General features: G+C 34.4%; 2 protein-coding genes across 3 annotated transcripts; one reads left to right on the forward strand and one right to left on the reverse strand.

Annotated features, from left to right (window-relative positions):
* The first annotated feature begins 6,054 nt into the window (after positions 1-6,054).
* On the forward strand, positions 6,055-9,108 carry LOC104092625 (pentatricopeptide repeat-containing protein At2g15980). Its single transcript, XM_009598268.4, has 2 exons — positions 6,055-7,866; positions 8,461-9,108. Exon 1 carries the CDS (start codon positions 6,181-6,183, stop codon positions 7,645-7,647), a length of 1,467 nt encoding a protein of 488 aa, XP_009596563.1. The 5' UTR covers positions 6,055-6,180; the 3' UTR covers positions 7,648-7,866; positions 8,461-9,108.
* Positions 9,109-10,080: 972 nt separating this feature from the next.
* LOC104092624 (mitochondrial import receptor subunit TOM6 homolog) lies at positions 10,081-12,631 on the reverse strand. Of its 2 annotated transcripts, XR_685476.4 has the most exons (3): positions 12,307-12,631; positions 10,463-10,756; positions 10,081-10,275 (listed from the first exon to the last, which is right to left on the reverse strand). XR_685476.4 is itself a non-coding variant. In XM_009598267.4 (2 exons), the coding sequence occupies exon 1, from the start codon at positions 12,503-12,505 to the stop codon at positions 12,341-12,343; it is 165 nt and encodes a 54-aa protein (XP_009596562.1). In that variant the 5' UTR covers positions 12,506-12,617; the 3' UTR covers positions 10,081-10,275; positions 12,307-12,340. The 2 variants fall into 2 exon arrangements, 1 of the variants encoding a protein (XP_009596562.1); XM_009598267.4 differs by lacking the exon at positions 10,463-10,756 and having other exon boundaries at positions 12,307-12,617.
* Positions 12,632-14,924: the final 2,293 nt, after the last annotated feature.

Here is a 14,924-nt window from a genome sequence, read left to right on the forward strand (position 1 = left end):
AGGAAAAGACAATACATCATGGGCTCTCCACTACGTATTTTTTATTGTATATAAAGTAGGATCCCTCTACTATAAGAGGGACGGCACCAAAAGATCACGGGGACAGATAAAAAGATGTCCCCTTGTGCTTGTTTTACTCATTCTTTTTGCTCACTGTTTTCATTCTCATAGTCAAGAATACACATATTTCTATTTCTCTACACGATTTATATCAAATTGTATCGCATATCCTTAGAACCATACACAAATCTAATGTTATCCGATTTTTCGGGTAAACATGGTATAATTTGGTTAATGTTTTAGGAACTAAAATACACTGCCTAAAGTATCTTTTCTTCCAGCTAAATCTTTGATTATTCTCAGGTCACACGATGACAATCTATTGATCAAAAAAATCTTAATTTCAAATTTAATGTCTCCAGTTTGAATTCTAACTTAATTGAGTTTTTACTCTTCACATTAACTATATTATTTATTTAACTTCTCAGTTTCAAATTATTCCGGCATATGCAGACAAAAATATTTAAATTATATACACTTACAGCATAAAGACAAAATCAATACTATATTAGAATTCAAGCATGATAAAGAAAATTTGGTGCTTACATTCAAATCGAACGAAAGACAAAAGGATTTGCTAGAGTGACTAGCACTAAAGTACGGGTCAACAAAAGAATGTACTCAAATTTTAACTCATTATTGCTCAACTGAAAAGATGAAATTTCACCAATAAAATAAAATAGAGTTATGTATTTTCTGAAATAATGTAGCATGTATAATATACTTTCTGTCAAATTTGATGTTCTCATATTGAATCCTAATTTCTTTTCCTTTTACCAAAGGGTGTGCTAAAAGTTTTATTAGCAAAACCTTCCTTAAATATAGAAGTGGATAGTACACAATTTTCTGATATAAGGGGTGAAGTACACAAATAGCCTTCAAAGTGGATGATCTTGAATTTTTGTGCTCACTTGTCCCATGAGCAAAATTTTAAATTTAACAAGTATTGTGCTTTATTTGTCCCATGAACAATACTTTTAATTTTTGACCCTAAAATTCTACCCATATGACAAGCGGGGTCAAAAATTAAAACCACCCAAAAAAAAAAAGTGTTGGCATTCTACAATTTTTTGTCATTATTTCCCCTTTGGGCCGAGGGTGCTATGCACGGGCTAATGATACAAATAGGATATTTTTGTGCGAATATTATTTATTTTTTTTAGGCAAGTGTACTAGTAGCTACTGTTAAGCCATAATTTATAATATATTTTAAGATTAGTCAATTCGGGCAAACTTCAAGACTAAATATTTTGAATTTTTGTCTCCTAAATTTTTGAGATGTTAATTTGGTATTCAGGATTTAGGGTGTGTTGGTATGAAGGAAAATATTCTCCATGGAACATGAAAAATGAGTGATTTTATCACATATTTTTCCTTGTTTGGTTGATGAGTGGAAAACTTTTTTCGAAAAATATTTTCTAGTGTTTGATTAGAGAGCAGAAAATATCTTTTTAGGAAAATATTTTTTTATGCTACTTTCCTCACCCCTCCCTCCCCCCAAGTTCCATGTTTCCTTGCTCGCCCCCCCCCCCCCTCCCCCCACCCTCCCTCTAAATACCTAACGTTTTCATGACTTTATTTTCTTCAAGAAATTTAATTATTCTTCTAAAAATTCACACAAACCCAAATGAATTAATGTGCTGCTTTACTTTTTTACGAAAAAATAATGTTAAAATTTGTGCTACATAACTAAAAAGAAAATATATTTTTTTTGGTTGAAAAAGAAAGTATTATTTCTACAACATGAAAATAAAATACTCATTTTATTGAATTAAAAGAAAATACTTTTTTTGTTAAAATGAAATAAAATATTTTTTCTATGTAAAGAAAGTACATTTTTTGTTGAAATGAAAAAAATATTTTTTTATATCATGTAAAAAAAAATACTCATTTGTTGAAATGCAAAAAAAAAAAATCAATCTATAACATAAAAATAAAGTATTATTAATAATATTTTTATTTAGGGTGGGAGTGAGGGGTTGGGTGGGTGGGTTAGTTGGGGTTGGGTGGGGATGCGGAATAAGGTGGGGAAGGTTGAGAAAGAGTTTTGGAAAATGTTTTCCCTTCTCTTGATAAGGAAAACATTTTCCTCCAATGGGAGAAAAATGAGTTCATGAGTAAAATATTTTTTAAAATATTTAAGCCAATCAAACATGGAAAAATTAAAAAATATTTTCCTTCATACCAAACGCACCCTTAGTGTCCTAAATTTCTAAACTTCTAATTTAAAATTCAGGACATAAAATTCTAATTTCTGGATACTGTATTCGAACTTCAGGACATAATATCCTAAAGTTTGCAGTATTCTAAAGTTTGAGCAAATTGATTAATTTTTAAATACATTGTAAACTATAAATATACTTTTAATAACATGCTTAAAAATGATTACCCGGTATTATTTTTCCAACTTTTTGGCACCGATAACAGAAGTTTTGATAAGAAAAAAAGCTCTATAACAGAATTTTAAAGCACGCTAGGTAGGATTTTACCTAAGCATCAAAATTTTAAAGTATGTTGGGCAAAATTTTAAAACACGATTTTGCCGCAAATTCCGACGAATCATCCGAATTTTCAGCCACAATACTGTAAAATTCTAGTGACGGTTGGAATTTGTGATGCTTCAAAATTCTGGCAATCGAATAAAATCTTGTCCAATATACTTTAAAATTCTGGTGTAAGACTATTTTCTCGAAAAAAAATTTAAACGGAAAATGGTCAAAATACCTTTTTACTATACAAAAAAGATCATATATGCCCTCCGTTATATTTTCGGCCTATTATTACCCCCGACGTTACAAATTTGGTGCAAAGATACCCTCCCTCCGTTAAGTCCTCCACCATGGCCACACCATCCTATGTGGCCTAACTCTTTAATGATGTGGACGCCACGTGGCATGCCACCTCGCTGCCCCAATTTCATTTTAACCCCTTCTGTCACTTCTTCCACCATCCCTCCCCCCACCCCACCCAACTAGGTTCGAATCCATCCAATACCATATCCTCCAATAATTTTAATGGGCATCTAAACTAATGCCACATTTCCGTCACAAAATTTAAAGGTTAGGTTTGCATTAGCTACTCTTCTTGCACAGTTGCCCAGTAAAACTAGCCCCGCTACAATTCACCCAACAAAGTATAACTAGAAAAGGAATTCAACGTGTATCACAACAAGGACCTCACCATCCAGAACTCGTCTCTTTTCTGTAATTCATTTCATTCTAAAATATTGAAAAATTCTAATAAATTCCCATTACATAATTCAAATACAAAACAGATAAGAGACTTATAGCATGTTTAGCCAAGCTTCTCGGTAGGTCAAAAGTATTATTTTTTTTTTCAAAAAAGTACTTTTTTCCTCAATTTGAGATGTTTGGCTAAGTTTTTTTTTTTAAAAATAAAAGTGTTTTTGGCTAGAAGCAGAAGCAGTTTTGAAGAAGCAGAAAAAAGTAGCTTCTCTCCAGAAGCAGAAATAGTTTTGACTTTTTTTCCTACCAAAAATACCCTTTGCAAAATATTATATATATACCAATAACCTTACTTAGTTTAAACTATTAAGTAATATAAAATGACTTTTGGGATAAACTTTTATATTTGTTGGATGATTTTTGATATATTTAAATTATCTTGAAAGAATAAAGTACTTTTCAATTTTATTTTTATATTTTAGTTAAATAAAATAAAAAACTTAATTATTATCTTTAATAATAAAAATTTATAATTATTTATCTACTTATATAATATTAACTATTAAACAAATCTCTTCATGTCTTTATTTATAATTTGACACATAAAAGTACTTTTCAAATTGATTAGCCAAACACAAACTGTTTTTTCTCCAAAAGTACTTTTTTAAAAAGTACTTCTCAAAATAAGCTAATTTTTCCAGCTTGGCCAAACATGCTATTAGCCTTTACCCAATTTATACTCATAATATGTAGGGGGAAAATAAAGAGCTTTGTGCATCATTCATGGTGTCGCAAGCGGTAAGCAGAAGAGCTCTTAGTCCTTATCTATGGCCTTTTAAGGAAGCATATGGTTACAAATGTATCAAATCTTAGATACACTAAGTTTCTTCACTTCAATTTTTGCAAATACAAAAAGAAAATATTCTCGTAAATTGAACCACGCAACAGTCATTCCCTTTGCTTGGCTGCTGAATCAGAGCTTTTCTAATTCTACAACCAATAAGGCTAAAACTTAGATCAATATTTGTGCAGAATTAGTGTCAAAACGAGCAAAAATAAAATTCTTGAGAAAAAAAATCAGAGAGTGAAAGAATTCAGTAGCAAACGGCCAATTTTTCAGTAACCATATACTATAATTACAAATAAAAGACACGAACTATTAGCTTATAAGAAGAATAAAAGGAAGAAGAAAATTACCATGGAAAGAGGAGGAACCTCAGGAAGAGGTGATAGGGGCGGTGGTAGTTGGATGAGGGGGAAGTGGTGGTGGGAAAAGTGTGGGGGATGGGGGCGATGAGGTGGCATATGACGTGGCGTTCAATATTAGGCCACGTTGGATGGTGTTGGCCATGGTGGAGGACTTAACAGAGGAAGGGTATTTTTGTACCAAATTTGTAACGTCAGGGTAATAATATACCGAAAGTATAATGGAGGGCATATATGATCCTTTTTGTATAGTAGAGGAGTATTTTTTTTTTTTTTACCATTTTTTGTTTTTTAAAAACGGAAAAGGGTCTAAAATGCCCCTTTACTATATGAAATAGGACAGGCTAGCCTTTCGTTAAAAGTTGGTATCTATTATGCCCTTGCTGTCAACAAATGAGCTCGTATATGCCTTTTATCACTAACGGGAGACTCATAAAGCCACGTGGAATATATGTGAGGGCAAGTTAGACCTAGTTCGAATTGTACAGGGGCATATATGAGTCAGTTATAATAGTCATTTTTCAAACACTTCACAACTCTATATCAGTTTACTTAGACACCTATTTGACAACACCAAACTAGCAAATAAACTCAGTCATAGACACAACAAATGAACGACAATGACTTCATTACATCCTTGTACAAAAACATAATGCTTCATTACATAGTAAAAGACAACAATTAAGCCACAATAACACTAACATTACATATCATTTTCCACTGATCCAAAGAACATTACAAAACATCCCAATATCACACACATGAAAATTCACAATCTTCTTCCGAAATTTAGCATCAAGCACAACTAAGTACTCTAAATCGATCACTTTATTCATTAGAACATTTCTTTCCAATTCCAAGGCTTTTATTCCTCCGTGATCGACGAGTATCATAACATTCTCAAGATCAAATTTTCCTTTAGAGAGCATTTCTTTCACGGATTAGAGATTCCTTTTCCTTCTTTTGAAACGGTAGGAATAAGCTCTTCATCTTGCCATTCCCAATAGGAATATTTTTCATCCTAAAAACCAAAAATAAATAAAACAAATTGACAAGCAAATCGGAATAATTAAAAGAGCCCATCAAAAAATTTACTTACCTCATGCTTCGGGCACTTGAAAAAACTTCTCCCAGCATTTAAAGGAGTCCATGCCAAGAAATATTGGCAGCAAGTCCGCAATGACACCTCCTATTCGACTCTTTTGAGCTACTAGAACATTCCGACAGTCTTTTATTATAATTCGACCCCCTTGAGCTATTAGGATTTAATGAAGTCATTGCCGTTCATTTGAATATTTGTGTCTATGACTTAGTTTATTTGCTGTGATAATTAGTTTGGTGTTGTCAAATAGGTGTCTAGGTAAACTGATATAGAGTTGTGAAGTATTTGAGAAATGACTATTATTACTGATTCATATATGCCCCTGTACAATTCGAACTAGGTCAAACTTGCCCTCACATATATTTCATGTGGCTTTATGAGTCTCCCGTCATTAGTGGTGGAGGGCATATACGAGTCAATTTGTTGACGGCAAGGACAGAATAGAGACAACTTTTAACTGAGGACTATAGCATTTTAGGTCCCTTTTCCGCTTTAGAAAAATGTCCTTCCAGCATAACTTCTTGGCACAGTTGGTCAGTAGACATCATGGTACAGATTGTTAATGTCTTATATTTGGAACAGAAGCTGTTCGACAAAATGCCGGACAGGAACAGCAAATAGCCATCAATGGCGATGATATCAACTATTACAAGACGCGCTATTTTCTCAACCTCATTAACCAAACACTCATCTTCCTCTTCCTTCTCTTCTTGTACCTCACCTCAACCATCTTCAAACGAAGACGAAACTTTAGTCTCAACAGCCATAACAATCCTCAAACACCATCGCTCAAAATCAAGATGGTCCGAAATTCTTTCCCTATCCCCACCCCCTCCCGGATTCACTCCTTCCCAAGTCTCTCAAATCATTCTTCAACTCCGCAACACACCTCACCTCGCCCTCCGTTTCTTTCATTTCACAATCACTCGCTCCATTTGCTCTCACTCTCTTTCTTCCTACGCCACTATCATTCACATCCTCTCCCGTTCCCGCCTTAAATCCCAAGCTTTAGAGCTACTAAAATCCGCCATTCGAAAATTCCCTGACACCCATCAACCTGATTTAACAAACCCACCTCGGATTTTCCAAATCTTGGTTAAAACTTACAGGACTTGTGATTCAGCTCCCTTTGTGTTTGATTTGTTGATTAGAGCTTATTTGGATTCTAAAAAACTTGACCTTTCTGTTCAACTTGTGAGGATTTTAGCTAAAAAGAATATCTTTCCACATGTTGTTATATGCAATTCTTTGATTGAGTTGATTGCTAAAAGTCGAGGCCCTTTTGCTGCTTATGATATGTATAGGGAAATTTTTAAAGGTAGAGAGGTAAAGGGTGTAATCGCAAATGCTTATACGTTTAACATTCTTATGGTTGCTTTTCATAGAGAAGGAGTAGTGGAGAAGGTTGAGGAGGTTTGGAAGGAAATGATGGGGAAAAAATGTGTCCCGAATACATATAGTTATAGCGTTTTAATGGCCGCTTATTGTGAGGATGGACTGATGGAGAATGCCATGAAAGTTTGGGAGGAGATGGGTGATAAGGGCGTGAAACATGATATTGTAGCTTATAATACCATAATTGGGGGATTTTGTAAAGTTGGAGACGTTGAGAGAGCTGAGGAGGTTTTCGGGGAGATGGTTTTTGATGGGATGGAGTGTACTTGTGTTACCCTTGAGCATCTGATAAATGGACATTGTATGAGTGGGAATGTTGATGCAGCTCTGGTCTTGTATAAGGATATGTGTCGAAAGGGATTCAAACCAGAGAGTTCAATGATAGATGATGTTGCTCGGATGCTATGCAACAAAAATGGAGTTTTTGAGGCCTTGGTATTTGTGAGAGCTGTAATAAAGAAACATGATATCATACCAAGGAAGAGTACATATGAACTTTTGATACGGAACTTGTGTGAGGAGGGTTTGATGGAAGAAGCTCGAAAACTTCAGGTGGAAATGGTGGGGAAAGGATTTGCACCAAATTTGGAAATATATAGTGCTTTCATTGATGGGTACGTCAAGCAAGGGAATGATGAAATGGCTGAAATTTTGAGGAACGAAATGCTTACGAATAAGATCTCTTGTAAAGACAGCTAGAAGTCTGAGTGACATCCAGAGTTTTAACCAAATTTTAAATTGTGACTTCGGGCTATGAGGCTAAGAAGAGACAAGGTGACTTTGCCGTAGTGCAAGTATGTAAGTAAATCAAAGCATTGTACTCTCTGAAGGGCGTCTTCATGATCGTCGAATATGAGCAGTGAATTCTTCCTGAAGAATATGAACATTGCTTAACTGCTTGAAGAGTTCTCGCTACAGGTCAGGATCGTAAGATGATTAATCATAGACTCTCTCCTGCAGTCAGCATAATTGTTCTTTTATCACTTTCCTCGCCTTATCCATAAAAGTTATATCCCACAATGTGCTTTATGTTTCACCACTCCAATTACATTGAGGCTTTATTACCTATTATCCTATTCCTATTTGTGGAATGCTTAGAACATAGCCTGCTTTTCTCACAGAGCAGAATAACCTGCTTAGATACTTTAATACCATCATCATAGTTAAATAGCTGAATAGCCTAAGCATGAGTCTCTGAGGTTTGAGTTTAAGAACGGAGCGCTGCAAAAGTAAGTGTTCCTATGTTTTAAGATTGGGAACAATGGACGGGTTGGGCGGGACATGTAACAAATTCGTTTGGTACACAAGTCAATGTTGTTGCATTTATCTAATGCTTTCTTGTGTTTCTAGGATGATTTTTACTTTTGAAATGTCAAATTCTGCTATATCCGAGTAACAAGTGATTTTACTTTTACTGCTCCATACAATAAATGAATGCTCCTCCAATATCTTTTATGTTATTTCTTTACAAACTGCCAACACCATAAAGATGGCTTTTCGAAAAATTTACAGCTGTTTCCTGAAGCTATGCTGTGAAAGTTGGAGAAGACTTCCAGCTGCTTGACAGAAAAGTAACCGAAGATTAGAATGTGATTTAGCCATGGAGATTCCATGATAAGAAAGCCAATCCAGCATTTCTGTTATCTACCAAAACTTTGAAGGACATAATGTTCTGTTGGCTCTGAGAAGATGAATTGGTTTATTACCTGCTGGTTGATGATTCTTGTATAGTCTTCCCAATTATTCAAAATGACTTGATGTGTATCCTTGTCATATCCAATCATCTAAAAGATTGAGCTGGCTGACAAACGGGGTGCCAGATCCAGACAGTACAGAATAGGAGATGACCAAACCAACAACAACAACACACCCAGTGTAGTCCCACAAGTGGGATCTGGGGGTAGAGTGTGCGCAGACCTTACCCCTGCATTTAAGAAGGCAGAGAGGCTGAGGAGATGACCAAACCAAACCCCTGAATGTTATGAAGTAGCTGCCCGGCAGCTAAAACGAGACTGTAAAATGCAATACATCACTCACAGTATGGAACTCTAACTAATTCAGACATTGTGTAATCTTTCTATTATCACTCTCAACCTACTCATGAACATTGGCTTTGCATAAATAAATTGTTTCAGCAGTTGGTGCTTACCTTGATATATATCATCTCTGATATTGCTTAATGTAATTAGTTAAGGGGGAATGCTTCAGAACTAAAAAGAGATTTACCACATTTCTATAACTGAGTTTTCAATGGTGATTGTTTGATAATGAATATTTGTTTATCTGCTTCATTCTTTCTTTTCTATTAGGTGATTTTGACAAATCAAAAGACCATTCAATACCAAAGTTTCACATTTATTAGAGAAGGTTTATTTTTAAACATTTATCAGAGAAGTTGAGGCGGGGAATTCGTTCGTGATGCTTGAAAATGCTTTTTCAACGTAGAATGTCATGAACTGCAGAAGAAACTTGATAGCTGCACTTGCATATTACACTCTTTCAACATCCAAGACTTGACCCCTTGCAATTGTTAATGATGAGACCACCCCTTCGGCTTAAATTGATCATCGCTTCTAGGTATTATCCTATCGATTTAGTTCTACATGCTACCATGTGCCAATGAGTAGTTTTTCATATTGGACAAAAACTTATTCACACCCACTATCAGTACCAATTCAACGAATGTATGACAAGTATCCATAGTTTGACAAGCAACATTATGTTAAAGTCCTGATAAGTTTCTTTCCTGTCAAAAAACAAAAAGCATTACTTGGTGACAAGACAAGTGAATCCACAGAGATTCAATAGGAATACAACAGTTATGGATATGGCTGAATTGCTGAAGCTGTTAGGCCTTAGATAATCGATTATTAGAAGCTGTTTAGAACTGCATTGAGTTCAGAAATTGTTGGGAAAGAAAGTTTCAGATGAAAAAACATAACAAGAGGCGATTTGGTGGCCATATTGCATTGGTAACATTACAGATAGAACCACGCTAAATCTCACTTATGGGATCATTTATGCATTCAGTAACATAGTGCAAGGATTGCTGGGGAAGATGGGTATCTAATCTAGGTGGGAAAGCCATCAAATTCACACATATGACTTTTGTGTCAATAAACCAAGAGAGAGTTTCCGCAGCAAATTTTATCTCAAATAACTAGGGTACAACCATACAATTCCCAATTATATGCCAACCTGACAAATTCAGAATCATATCGACAAATGAAAATGAAATGTAGAGACAGAAATGACTGAGAAGAGGGTCAACAGATGTGTAGAGAACACTAGCTACTTTTCTTCCAAATATTCCTTCCTCTAGAGAAACTGCAGAAGGCAAAGACAAAAGGATAAGGACATTATCAGAGACGTGTATATAAAGAAAGACGGAACTTAAGTTGTATTTAAATCAGGCAATTAACTGAAGAATGGTACAGCTTTGAAAGGGCCTAAAATGGAATTGCATCAGAAATTGTACTCGAGCAACAACACAGCAATCCCAATCTGTAATTACCTATGTGAGCACATGCATGAATTCCAGTCCAAACTGAAATTATAAACAACTGATATACTAGGAGTAAGCAACTTAAACATATCAAGATTAAGGAACTTGTACGAAAGCCACACTAAATTTTTTTTACAACCGAGAAATCCCCAAGGGTCATTGGTGCCACGGTTCAAAACTCGGTAGATAATGGGGCTAGGCCCCTCTACTCTTCTCCATTTAGATACCGGACTTTTGTTCACCACCCAAAATTCGAACTCACGATGTGCGCCTGCCACACATCCTTTGCCGTTGAACAAAGTCCTGGAACAACAGTAATATTCACAAGATTCAAGAAAAGATGATGAAACATGTTACTTCATCAACTTTAGCGTACTCACACACATATAAGTCATTCAATTCCTAGTACTTTACTTTGCATCTACAGAATCGACTCGATCCACTTGCATTGTAAAATTCATATTTTCAAACTTCATCTAATCACCTACCAAATAGAACCAAGAAATCCAAACTCATGCACAGGCGATAGGGACCATCACCATACAAGCTTCTTTTTGCATTTATTAGTAAAGAGCTTAAGATTACTTTCATATTCTAGTAGATATAAAGCTCATAAAAAATAAATACATGGAGTTTCCGGTAGAATTTTATTCCTTAACCCTCAACCAGAGTACTCCAAATCATAGATCATTTCATAATTGGTGCTCGGCAACTTACACAACTCAATCCGACTACTTTATGCACCAGAACCTACGTTGCATACAACACCAAAAACACAAGAGACGCCACGACCTTGGTACAGTCGTGTGTTTCTTAATTTCAAATTTTGATATATGAATAACATTAGAGGCAAGATTGTCAACCCACAAAAGATTTACTAGGATGAAAAAGCAATTCTATTCCATTATTGCTCAATCACATTAACATAACTAAACACAGCATCAAACGAGCCTCCAAGCTATCTTTCAATGAAAACTATATCATTCTTCATATTGATTCAGCAAGCTAATGAAACTAGATTTTGCACTTATGAGTTACGTTAGTGGCTTAGATTTTAATATCACATTAGGAGGTTCTTGAAATTTGCAAGGAGCATAAATGTCCATCCATCCATGAACCAACTCGTTGTTGCTAAAGCTCAAGCACTCTAACTTACCAACTACTTCTTATTCAGCTGAAATTCACAATCTTGGAACACTCTAGTACAGAAGATAATTCAAACGGCCTTACAGCCCCCAAAAGATATGCCGACACATGGTGACATTAAGAGAAAAAACCCAGGATAAGCCACTCTTATTGACACACAATAAATACAGTATGGAAAATCAAAAGAATGAAGGGCAATGATAACATTAGCAAAAGATGCTAATCTAGGAAGCGTCCCAGGCCTTTGGTTCAACGGGCAAAGTTAATACACCGGTGGATGTGTTGGAGGCGCATTTCACGAGTTCGAATCCTGCGACCTAACCAAGTCTGGTATTTAAGTGGAAAAGGTAGACGGGCCCTAATCCACTTGAGTTTCCATCTGGAAACAACTAATTTCTCAGTTATGAAAAACAGATGCTAATAGGGGAAGCAACAAAATAAGCCCTAATCCTATGTCAATATATTACAATTAACCACAAAAATCATCCTAAATACATGAAAATAAGCAGTTAACACGATCATCAAGTTGACCCAACAAAAAATCACAAGTCTGAATAGAACTCCAGATAGTGAACTAAATAACCGCGACTAAGTCTATAAGGCAGAGTATCTGAGTGAATGTATCTAATCTTACAATTCGGACATGATCACTTAATAATATTGAGACTAATTGAGTATATAATTTCGATTAGAAGAGAAAAATTTACCTGAGTAGAAAGAAGTGCAAAAAATAATAGGGATTTAGAGCTCGAGGAGGAGTTCTTCTTTCTGATCCGAAAAATAGTGGAGGATATATGGGGTGACCCGAATTACGGCGACCCAAGCTCCGAAGAGGGCGACGTGAGTCTTCAGCTGCTTGAGAGCAGCTGCTTTGTCAGGTTTACGCATGAACAATCCTGGAAACATGGTTTCGTCGTCGGCAAGATTTCTCGATGAAACGAGCTTAAACCCTAGCTTTGACGAGTTCGTGATTAATTATTTGTTTAACCCCAGTGTGGCTGAGCTGCTCACATATTTGGACTGGGCCTTCTTCAGCCCGGCCCGTTCACGTTTACAACTCGTTGCCGTTAATTTATGAGGATTAATTTCATCTAGCTACCGTATACATAATTACTTTCTATAACTACTATTTAGTTATTATAATAGTGTATTCGCTGTATTCGCGCTTGAATACAGCAGTACAAAATGTCTAAAAATCAGGGCAATCTAAATATACGCGCATGTATTCACATGTATTCGCTCCATGTATTCATGAATACAGTAACGTCAATCACCTTAAAAATAGGTTTGTCCAGCTGTCTAATAACGGAAATAATATCAATTAGCGTGATACACTCCTAATATAACTCAACAAAATCAATTCTAACATGTCTCATTATCAACCCAATTAATTAGAATGATTTTTCAGTTGTATATAACTGTTGTATTTAACTTTTGTTTTAGTATGTTTCAATATTTTTTTTTTACTCTTGCATTCATTAGATTCAATGTTTGTATTTACTGTATTCACTATTTTATATTCAGTGTATTCAAATGTATTTGTATTAACAGTATTTTAGTTATTCCTAATACATGTTATTACTGTTGTATTCAGTATATTTTATTGGTTGTATTCACTGTATTTTTATTTGTATTCAGTGTATTTTATTGTATTTCACTATATTTTAAAATTAAATGTACTCATTGTTTCTATTTTGTTCTATTTTAATGTTTGTATTCAGCGTATTTCAATATTTATATCATATATTTATGCATACTGTATGTACAGTATGCATGAATACAGGTGTATTCAGCTGTATTAAAAAAATACAAACCTTCAAAATACATAAATACATGTAAAACAAAAATATATTTATATAAAAATACAATGTGTTTGAGTGAATTTGTAAAGAATACAATGTATTTGATCATTGTATGTTGCTAAATTGCAAAGAAGAGAAGAAAGTTCGTCGGAGATGGCGTTTTCCGGCCAAGCAAAATATTGTATACATTATATTAAAATAAAAAATGGACACGAATAAAAATCCTGACCCTCAAATCTTCTCTGGCGTAGAAAATATTGCAGTATCCGTCGTTCATGTTACCGTACTCATGCTAGATCTACCCGGATTATTCCCATATCGTTTTTGCTCCCCGCGTAGTAGCCCTAGCCTCATAGCGACGAGAGAGGAGAGAGAGACCACATTGATTAGAAAGAAATATGTAAGAGGCCATTTGCAATAATCAAACAGCAAAAAAAACTCTTTGTTACAAATTATCTCAACTGAAGGAAGTTTCAAGACATAAAATAGCTAGAAAAGGTAGGGAAAAGGGAGAAACTCCAATATGTAGCTTCCATAAGAATGCCTTCCATGTAGTTGCACATTAGATAACATGAGATTTGAAGAGAGTGAAACGCAACATATTGTCTCAGAAGAGAGAGAAAGAAGAAATATTCTGCGAGAGAATCGTGTGTTAATTGAAAGAAAGAGAGAGGAAAATCATAAATAGCGTATTTCATCCCTCAATTGTAGTATATATCATAAATACCTATTTTACTATAAAAGATAGCTATAGAAAATAATATTTTAAAATAATTTTGGTTTATAATAAATAGGGTGTATACATTGTAAAATTTCCTTAATTTATTTGATAAAAATCGTTACTGTAAAAATCGTTGATGTACAAATAGCACCTTTTATTTTAACTACTAGCTTTTATTTGTCAGTTAAATTATGTGACATACTTTTATTTTTTACTTTATTATAAAAATAATATTACTCTTCTATATTTAAAAAGGTTTAACATTAACATTCTTATTTTTATCTTTAATTAGATAATTTATAGTCACACAAATATCAAAGTTTTGTTTTATACTATAAATTTTTTCTTGTTCGAAATTTACCCAACTTAGAAATATTAATCTTTCCTTGTAATAAATTCGTATTTAGTCCTAACGATGAAAGCTAATACTCTCTTTGTCTCAATTTATATGATATTTTGCATCTTTCAAGATTCAAGCTTTTTAATTTTGACCGTAATCTAAATATAGAATCTTTAAGTTTTTCGATACTATAAGTCATTATAATTAATAATTCAAAAACTTTAAAAAGCTTATCAAAAAATTGCGGTCAAAGATCAATTTGTTTGGCTCTAGAAATTGTCACATAAAAAATTGGGACGAAGGAATGTAATAGCTTAACATTCAGAGCAACTTCAATCAAAATCAGTTAAGTTCATAACTATAGCAACTTAAGTTTGCCTACATATGTGCTCTTTCTCCTTGTATTTTTACTAGTGAGTATTGGTTGTAGACCGATCATGGCTTATACTTTCTACTAGATGG

Source organism: Nicotiana tomentosiformis, chromosome 10 (assembly GCF_000390325.3).
Source record: "Nicotiana tomentosiformis chromosome 10, ASM39032v3, whole genome shotgun sequence".
In the NCBI taxonomy this organism is placed as follows: Eukaryota; Viridiplantae; Streptophyta; class Magnoliopsida; order Solanales; family Solanaceae; genus Nicotiana; species Nicotiana tomentosiformis.

Excerpts from the sequence above, each read along its gene's own strand:
- LOC104092625 (XM_009598268.4), top strand. The coding sequence starts at position 6,181 with ATGGCGATGATATCAACTATTACAAGACGCGCTATTTTCTCAACCTCA.
- LOC104092624 (XM_009598267.4), bottom strand. The coding sequence starts at position 12,505 with ATGTTTCCAGGATTGTTCATGCGTAAACCTGACAAAGCAGCTGCTCTC.